The 10057-nt window shown below is 39.3% G+C and overlaps 1 protein-coding gene across 1 annotated transcript; it reads right to left on the minus strand.

Annotated features, from left to right (window-relative positions):
• Window positions 1-1307: 1307 nt before the first annotated feature.
• On the minus strand, window positions 1308-10039 carry fancb (FA complementation group B). Its single transcript, XM_042494191.1, has 8 exons — window positions 8934-10039; window positions 8308-8463; window positions 8112-8201; window positions 7694-7822; window positions 6595-6773; window positions 4569-4981; window positions 4249-4489; window positions 1308-2753 (listed from the first exon to the last, which is right to left on the minus strand). Exons 1-8 carry the CDS (start codon window positions 9849-9851, stop codon window positions 2339-2341), a joined length of 2541 nt encoding a protein of 846 aa, XP_042350125.1. The 5' UTR covers window positions 9852-10039; the 3' UTR covers window positions 1308-2338.
• Between the last annotated feature and the right edge of the window lie 18 nt (window positions 10040-10057).

Genomic DNA, 10057 nt, shown 5'->3' on the forward strand with positions numbered 1-10057 from the left:
ATTGCTATAACAAAGGTATGGCAGTCCATGTCCTGAAATAGTACAAAAGATTATTAAATATTTTAACATAATGATAATATAAATTAAAGTCACAATATGTGACAGTTAATAAAAGGAAGATATTTAAGTATTTTATTTAATTACAATTATATATAAAAGTAAAGCAGTTGATTTCTGCCAGGAAAAAAAAAGATTAAAGATTAAAAAAAAATGTTTGTGTCAATTTTTTAATTTAGTAAATTTTTGAAATAATAGTAAAATATGATGAAATATTTAATCAGAATTATGATATTATGCAATTGAAAAGTCAGTTTTTTTGTAATGTAGAAAATTCTGTATTTTAATTGAAGTATTGTTTATTTATCTATTTATTCTTTTACAGTTTTTCTAAGTTTTGCTTATAATTTCATAATTTTTACTTACCGTGAGCATTTTTGCTTTAAAATCATGAATAGCTTTTCCTCAATTATTTTTCTTTTCTTTTTATTTTTTCTGGTTGAAATGAACTGCCAAAAGTGACAGTAGATGGCTGGCATCCACAAAGTTGTCAAAAGACACAGGAATCTATCAACTGTCAATTTGTCTACATTAACAAACTAGATGGGATGTAGACCTTTTCAGTGTCTAAAATGTTTCACATCACAGTATTATTTATCTACCACGTCTTCATTCCCCATTAATGTCAGAGGACTTCAGCAGAGGGCAGAAACCCTGCAGCCTCCTTCCACCACTCAGAGTTAATGGAAGTTAACAGACAATAATGGGATGACAAACCATATATTTTACTCTGGGTGGCAGTCGGGGCTTTAAGGGAACACCAATACAATTGAATTTTCGTTCTCACATGTGATCTATTTCTCGCCGGCCCTTTACTGCTGTTATTTCCTGAACAAAATTCACAATTCTTTCTCTGTGCTAGAAGTGACAGGAGTGTTTGTGTTGCTGCCAAAAAAGGTTTGGGAGGGGGGAGTATGCCTGTTTACTGTATGTGAGGGATGAAAGAAGCAAAAAAAAAAATGTTGATGTGTGTGATCAACTTGCATAGTGGCTGAGGCCAAGTTATCTAAATATAACAGCAAAAATTAACTGAGCCATTAATAAGGAAAGATAAGGATGGGTTTATTATTATTATTATTAATTATTTAGTCTGCCTGTTTATTATATTATTTATAAATTGCCTCTGTGCCTATTATTTGATTTAATACCCAAATTAATTAAATGCTACATGCACAAAATATAAAAATGAATCTTGAATGCACAAGTGAAATGTACAATAACATTTTTTGGGGAAAAAATGAGCTGCAAACAGGAGCTTTATTTCCATTCTAACAAGACAGAAATATATTGTTCACTTCTTTAACATTTCATTAACCCACAGTGGCATTGCTATCATAAAGCAACACATTAGGAATCTCTCACTTCAAAGTAATTATGTTTTGACTATGTTTAGGGGAGTCCTGTGGCGGTGAGTCTAGTGGAAGCTGTTTCTTGCAATAAAGCAGTCATATAAAAGATGTAAAAGTGGGGAGAGTTTATCTCTCCTCAGACTACAGTACAACACACAGATAGAGTAGCTCCCGGAGCAAATAAAATGCACATCCTCATTTTTCAGCCCCCACTGGGAGAAGAAAATAAAACCCTCACCAGCCATTTTAGCAAACACTACTGGCCGAGCTGCCACAGACCTCATGTATCCAGAAAAGCTGAGGCCCTTTGAAGTAGGATTTTGTGTTTACTCGGACAAACTGCATTTTGACTAACAGTGCTGACAGCCTGAGCGAGAGACTTTTTCTATTTACAGCGTTTAACAGGAAAATAACTGAGCCACGAGAGAAAAGTACCACTAAAAGCTTTCAGTCAACTCTCGTCGCCGAGCAGATGTATAACCCCGTTGCTCTTCCATCATATATTGCCTTTATTAACACAAACAGTTTTTCACTCCAGGATGAAAGTGGTCTCCTACTGAACGGTGACACACATAAAGGAGCGCTTGGGTTTAAAGGGACATGAACAGAAGAATAAACTGAGCAATATCGCATCAGTATCAGATTAAGGCTGTGAAACCCAGGAGGTTATCCAGTGGAAATAGGCTGAGGCAGCAGATAGATACAAAACCTGAGAATCTGAGCGAGTAGACACACACACAGCTCAGCAGAGAGACAGCAAGCCAGCAACGGTGGAGCTCTCAGTCAGTACAGGTGAAATGTGCAGAGTATACATAATGAACTGTCTTTTTGTCATTACACTTGACACGATGCACAATTAATATGTTGACTTTTTTCTTTATTAGTAATTGTCCCGATTTAGGGATGGGATTTTAATCCACATCTGCAGCATTTCAGCCAAGCAGAGTTCTCTGAGTGTCTAAAAGAGCTGCTAAATCTCCATCCAGCTGAACTTTGGACATGTTTTGGGTAAACTCACGATACCTCTTCACATCCACCAGGGGGCTCAACCTCATCTTGCTCCTCTCCACATCCCGCTGAAACACGTCCCTGCACCTCTGGAGCCCCTCTGCAGACCCTGGCTCAGGGGTTTCCTCATGTCCAATTATCTTCCTCTCCTCCACTTCCTCCTCTCCTTCACAAAGTAGCGATGACACACATCCTCTGAGAGACACGACCTCTTTCTCCAGAGCCAAAGAAAATATTTGTGCTGCACGCTGTCCGTGCGTACCTTTGACAGGCTGGATGGAGCAGGATACAGGGAGGTAGGCCAAGAGAGAGTCCAGGAATTGTAGCATCTGTAACTGGCTGCAACAACAGAGCCACAATTTGCATGTTTTTATTTTTTTTTTTATATATTTTGTAATACACGAAAACATGTCATGTTGAAGTTTCTTCATGCCTCTTAGAAAAAAAACCCTCTGTTGTCCATCATCTGCTTCCCACCCACCTACCTGTTCCGAGTTTATTTGCAGAATTTGTACTTTTAAGCGCTCTGCTCACCAGAGAATCCTAATCACTTTGATATTCAGTGGACTATCACACTGACGTGCCTCCTAGTAAACTTCAAAGCCTTGTCAACTTTGAATCCATTAATATAAATTGAGCAGTGCCCACTTCTACCACCTTTCTTACTTCTTTTAAATAAAACTGAATAATTCAACAGAGTCCCTAGTTGCAGTGTTTGAACAAGCACACAGAGCGGCGATATCATATTTTGCAAATGAAAAGAAAATCTCTCTATTGGACAAAGTATTCTGTGTTTTTCCCACTTTGAGTAACAAGTCACGAATTAAATTAGCAGCATGTAACATTTCAAATTATGCCAAAGAAAGTTCCTTGTGAAAAACAAAAAATAAGAAAACGGCATTCAGACAACAGAATTTAAATGTCAAATCAAGACTTATTAAAAAGGTACTCTGTGGAGTTTTTGACCTCTACAGAATATATGTATTTTTTAAGTGGGTGCCTCATTGTTTGTTCTCGTGCACAAGGACGCACATGTGTGTGAGTGATTCAAAACATACTTCTGATGATGGCTCTACAATTCAGTCCCTTTACAATACTCTACAGGTGGCTTTATTCCACTCAGATTTACATGCAGTTCATTCTGGTCTTTGTCATTACTCATACTAAACTGTTTACATGGCGAATGGCATTGAATATTCCACAAATATTCCTGTTTGCTTTCAGCCGTGCATACTCCGATGAACGGGCCCTGACATGTTTATCACATCAAAACGTGAAAACTGAGTTTGCCATCACTTCTGCCTCCACTGCTTCTTTGTGAAATTTTTTCAAAGTTTTCCATCAATGCGGCTGACTCTGCGAGCCTCCCTCTTTCCTCCCTCATAAACAAGCAAGAGGTCGTGTGTCACAGACTGTGGTAAAAAAAAAAGCTTCAATCTGAAAAGGGCTAATCTGTAATATTTAAGGTGAAATATGCCTTTTACATGACCCCTATTAAATTCTGAATATTGTCATATTCTTAATAATATTGGAATATTAGAGTGTATGTAAACATAGTCAATGCTGGTTTTAGAAAATTCCAACAGGTTTACAATTATTTTCTAAGAAAATAAATGGATTTAATATCTTGTGATAGACATTAAGGACACACACATTTTGGTGAGTAACACTGTACAAGAAACTCCACAGGGCACCTTTAAATTAAAGATAAAAAATACATCCTTTCACTTCATGAACTGATCAGAACTCAAAACAAGCCAAACCATCAACACCTCTAACTCTGAGGTCAGTAATTAAGCCATCTTTCTGCTATCTGTAAATAAAAATGATTTACCTGGAGTGGACAGACAGCTCCCCCTGGAAAGGGGTTATCTGCTGCCAGTGCAGCAGCATGAGAGCAGATGGTCCTGAAGATTTTAGGAGTAGATACTGAGGCATCACTTCTATCCTCTTACAACCCACTCTTCTCTGAATCCAGCCTTCTATATCACCTAAGCTGTGATCCGGAGAGTCTATGTGGATCACCCAGTGATCCATCACCGCCATCAGACTCAGCAAGTCCTCCATGACCTCATCTGGGCACAAAAAGAAGACAATAATGAACATCCATGTGTCAGGATTTAAATCTCAAGTCGTATGGATTTCAGTTTTTACCTGTTTTGATTTCGGGATTTTTTAACAGTTGGGTCTGGAAATCACTGTGGATGTCTAAAGGAACTTGACCACAATGCAAGACAGCCGGTGTTGGGTTGCTCATGAGGGCAAGTGCGTCTTGTCTCTGGACGTAATGGAGCACGACACGGCACTTGACACTGCCAGAGTTCAACAGAGGTGTCAGCCTGGTCACAGCAGTCACAGCCAGTCTGCATGTGTTGAGATCATTGCGTCTGCCGACATTGTGCTGCTTGCTTCTTTTGGCTGCGGGCTCTGAGAACGTGGCGGCAGAGGAGGATGATGAGGAGCAGGGCGCAGGGAGCCAGAACACTTGGCTCTGGGTCTGGATGACTGCAGGCGTTGAGCTCTGACCCGTCTCTGTCAGGATGGATAAGCTCACACCGGCCACTGGTCTGGAGCAAAAAATAACACATCACTAACAATCGGATATCACATAGACAGTAGACAATCAGGTTAAAAAAACAAAAACAAAATGTGTGTGAATGACTGCCTGTGAGCTGATAAACAGCACCGATATCTCCAGGTGGCGAAATGACATCAGCCACACAAGTGCACCAATCAAACCAGCAATATATGGGCTCTTGAGGCAATCATGCCAGAAGTGGTTTTCTTCCACATGTTCTCAAATTAAAAAAAAAAAACAAGAACAGGTGGATGGAGGAAAGTGATAACATCTTGCTCCTACAAAAGGAGCTTGGAGAGTTATTAAATATTTGTTGCCATGGTGACCACCCAGCCTCTCTGCATCTGCCTTAAAAAATCATATAAAATTAGGGGCAACTAAAGAGTCAAAAACCCCAATCTTCATTAGAGCAATTTGTTTACAGAAATTGAGAGATGGAGATTGATTTGAGTCTGCAGAAATACTTTAAAGGGATAGTTCAGATATTTGCAATGAGGTTGTATGAGGTGCATATCTATAGATATTGTATTGCATACAGTACATGTCAGTCAGTATGGCCTCAATTTAAAGAAGCAGACAGGATTACTGACAGAGAAGCTAAGCAATCTACTGTTTTGGATGGGGTGTGCACCAAAATGTATTTTTAGTCTCCTAAAATAAAAATCAATATCAGCCTAAGTGTACAATATATTTTTCCCTCGCCGCCTGACAGAGATTTTTTTAACTGGAAGCTGAAGCTGGTATATTTCTCTCTTCAAAGCCAGACTCCTTTGAGAAAAACAGTGATTTAACATCGCTGAACACAGGAGCCGCTGGTCTACCACAGTCTCTAGTAGTTGCTTTGTCAGAGTAATTGTGTGACTTTGGCGTGTAAATGTTGAGTTTGGATTCACACAATATCACAAACTACGAAACGTCAAAAAGGACTGTCTGCAATAAAGATAAAAAGGTGAAATTATTCTCAATATAGCGTACAATTCAAATGATTCTTTTTTAAGGTGGGGATTTTTTAGGGGTTAAAACATGTTTTTCAATTTGCCCCCATCCACAGCAGTACATACTCCTGCCTGCTTCTCCAAACTGGGATCATATTGACTGACTTCTACTGTATGTAACACACTGACTATGGATTAGCACCTCATACAAGCCCACTTCAAAAGATCAGAACTATCCCTTTAAGGTATTTTAAGCAGAAACTGTACTTCCCAGATGTGATTTAGTCGATGTGATCTGACCACCTAAACAAATGGCCCCATAATCTTTTAGTTCTGATGACTCTAATCAGGCAGCAATGATTCGGTCTGACAGCTGGACAGTAGTACATCTCACTTGACTTGAACACAGAGTGCCATATTAACATTCCCCCGAATCTTTATCTGTACCATACACACATGGATCCACTCAACCAGATGAGCTCATTATGCCCAACAAGACCATCAAGTGGATGAGCATTTTCGGAGAATCACTCTCAAGTGTTTAGATAATGTCATGTTCAATGGGCCATATTTACGAAGGCTGATGCCTCGCTCCATAAAGCTTGCGCATCCCTCACACAGACAAACATATACGATCAGCTTCAATTAGGAAACAAATCATGTTTACACTGAGCTGTCAGTAGTTAGTATCACTCCCACAACCATTCGCTCCGCAGCGAAGCGATGCCACAGCTTGTCAACGTGAGGTTTTGAAGACACTGCTGGCATGTCTTCCATCTTGTCATCATCCAAGGCCTCGTCCTTTGACTCATCCTCATCAAAGTCCCACAGAGCAATAAGGCCTTCCTGGACAGAAAGTGCAAAGACTATAATCAGCGATGACAAGTGTGACAGCACTGATAGCAACAGCACTTTCTGTCAAACATTTCAATTTGCCTATTAGATACACATGTAGTGGACTTTTAAAATACTATTTAAAAAACGTAACGGTGATACTTTCTGTAAAAACATACAAAATATTGCTAGAATTTGAAGTTTCCTTTTCAAAAAAGTTTGTTTGGGGCCACATACACCATTTGTTGTTGATGTTTGTTGCATCAGAAAGGCCACCAGTCAGATGGGCTGAGGCTTTGAAAGAAAGTCTTGTGACCACAGCACAGGGAAACTGTAGCAGCTGCAACAAAGACTATAAAAACATGAAACGCCATCTAGGGTTACAAAGTAGAAGACAACAAAACCTTTGTGGCATTTGTTTTCATTGCTTGCATTTGCTTCCTCGATGCCTGTGGCAGCATTAGGAACGCTGGCTGCGTCAGCCTCATGTGAGATGCCATTTCAAATATGACAACTTATCAACATGAGTGACAAGCGCTGGAGCGAAACCTTAGAAGCTGAGGGGGAGGAGGGCGGGACCATCAGTAATAAACCTGGCTGTTTTAACTTAATATACTGTTTAAACTTACATTACATTACATTAAAGATATAGTACAATATATAATTTTGAAGTTGTAAACTGAGTTTGAATGCATGTCAGTGTTACAGACATTTTTGAAAAGTAAAACAGCTAATATCAGAGTGCTGTCAATATCATGTCAAAAGACCTCATGTTATCCTGTCTCAGTGCCAGAGCGAAAGTATCATCTCTGGTACTAGAATTGGAAGAGTTACTGGTATGATTCCTGTTACCGCTACTTCCAAGGCCTCTGAAAAATTGGGTTAATACTGTGCAGAAAGTCAAAGTTTATATTTCTGTGCATGTGCTGTACCTGCTCATGCTTTGTAAGAATAGTCTCTCTTTCTGAGACCGCATCTGTGAGGGCTTGGACCGACTGCTGCAGAACTCTGTCCTTCACTCTCACCTCTTGTTGAAGCTCCTGAAGCACAGTCAATCCTCTCTACATAACAGATTCAAGTTAATGATATTAAATATCACAATTTCATGTGCAGCATGTAAAATAGTTTAACTGATGTGCAATTAAATAGAAAAAAAAGTTCATATAACAAAACAATAACATATAATTTTGTCAGTTTTTGCTTGGATTTTTAATATTATCTTGGATTTCTAATTAATATTTTGTAAAATAATAATAGCATGTGATAATCAGGATACCGCTGATTATGTTAACACTGGTATACTGCAGAGCCAAAGTGCTGCCGATCCAGAAATAGTTGACAAAAGCTCACCTGTAGTCTAGACTCTAAAGCTCGAAGAGTGAGGAGATTGTTCTCTGGCGGAGGAGGTAGTGTGTTTGGTGTTTCACTGTCCTGACCATGCTGAAATGTATTTTTTAAATGAGCCATGTCAATCACCTTCATATGTTTACTTAAGCAAGGGAAATTCATGTAGTATTGTACATGTGAAGTAAAATGTATGCCTTACAGAATGTGAAATGCCACAAAGGTCAGTGAGGAGGAATTTTTCCAAAGGCTTTCCTGTTTTGCCTTCGTGCTTAAAAACCAACAGTATCTGGTCTGTTCCACATCCCAGGAAGTCATCCACATGAACAGAGCTGACACCTGACCAGCAGGAGGCTACCTGGGGAAGAGAGTTTAACAGACTCAAAAAAAATCTGCAAACTGAAAGTAGGGCTGTGCAATACAATGAAATATATCGATGATAAAAAAAAAAGTCATTTCATATCATGTTATATCATTTATTTCGTTTGCATCATCTGATAACACTTTGCACTTTGATTTATTTAATTATAACAAAACTTAACTTTCTCTAACAGTATTATTTATTTTATACTTTACTTTATTTAACATTATAACAGTATTTTTTTAAACTTTATTTTAAAAAGTAGTAGAAACTTATTTTATGGCAGTAATTACTTTATTTGTAACTGTAGTTAATTTAATAATTAAGTATTTTAGTGATTTAAAGGAGATCTCAAAATATCGTTTATCATTACAGCCAAGAAATATTGTGATATTATTTTAAAGCCATATCGCTCAGCCCTAACTGAAAATAAAGCTATAAAAACAGATATTGAATCATCACTTTACCTGAAATGTTTCCTTCCACACAGCACATACATGCCCCTGGTGAAAGGACACGACAAACAGGCAGCCATTTCTTCCTGTGTCGACCACCTGAATATTTTCAGGCTGTTCAAAAGGGAGCTGACACACATCTTTCACAATGCCATTCTCAAAATAAACCAGCTGCTGATTAGAAGTTGCTGAAACCAAAACAGATCTCAGCATGTTATCCACTTTTTCTGCTGACAGCACCAGGATGCACCTTGTGATGCAAATGTAGGGATTGGGAAGAATCAAAGTGCCATCAAACACATGTCCACTCTCGACAAAATATCCCAGGGTTTGGCTTGTGGACTGAGTATCCGAGCACTGTTCTGTTTTCAGTCCAAGGACAAAAACTTGCTCTTTGTGGAAGGGAAGCTCTCCAATAACAATGTTGGACAAGTGAATGGGTACCTTTCTCACCTCTCCTGCTTGCAGAGATGCATAGAAGACATTACCAGCATGGCTCCACAACACTGTGGGGCCATGCAGGATGGACACACTCTCCCTCATTTGATATGGGAGCTTAAACTCAATGCATGGCTCCAATCTGTTTAAGCTGCTCAGTGTGAGGAGACTATACTGAAAGCTTTCTCCTGTCTCACTCTTCTTTGTCACCAAAACACACGCGGCGGTGACTCTCCTCTGAACATTTATGGCACATTTACATTTCACAATATCCACATGCGCTGATGTTTTCCTGCCGATGACAGCTGCTCCGTCAGCTGCCTTCACAAACGTGCTGCCCTCCCGTTCAAATGAGAGGCTGCGGAATATTAACTCACTTCTTTCGCTGTCACTCGTGGCTGAAGCTCGTTTGCAGTTAAATAAGATTATCTTTCCACACAGGGAAAGCCGATGGGGATTTAGATACAAATCTTCAGACAGCAATCTCTCCATTATGCAACAGCTTCGTGTGCCTACCAGGTCCGATCCCAGCTTCTCTTCACGTTAGTTTTCGTGACAAAAGTCTCACAAAAGTGTACAAATGCACGACTTGTTGCTAAATTTACCAGTAAGAGAGACATTTATCGGCGTTCAACGTCTGGTCTCATAGCAACCGCTCGTAAACGCGCGCCAACTGAGATTGAACGCTTCCTGTCAGC

The sequence above is a fragment of the Plectropomus leopardus genome, chromosome 10, assembly GCF_008729295.1.
Source record: "Plectropomus leopardus isolate mb chromosome 10, YSFRI_Pleo_2.0, whole genome shotgun sequence".
Classification (NCBI taxonomy): Eukaryota; Metazoa; Chordata; class Actinopteri; order Perciformes; family Serranidae; genus Plectropomus; species Plectropomus leopardus.

Excerpts from the sequence above, each read along its gene's own strand:
- fancb (XM_042494191.1), bottom strand. The coding sequence starts at position 9,851 with ATGGAGAGATTGCTGTCTGAAGATTTGTATCTAAATCCCCATCGGCTT. Across the intron at positions 8,202-8,307 it reads TTTGTGGCATTTCACATTCT|CATGGTCAGGACAGTGAAAC; the intron begins GTAAGGCATACA and ends AATACATTTCAG. Across the intron at positions 6,774-7,693 it reads TTCTTACAAAGCATGAGCAG|GAAGGCCTTATTGCTCTGTG; the intron begins GTACAGCACATG and ends CTTTCTGTCCAG.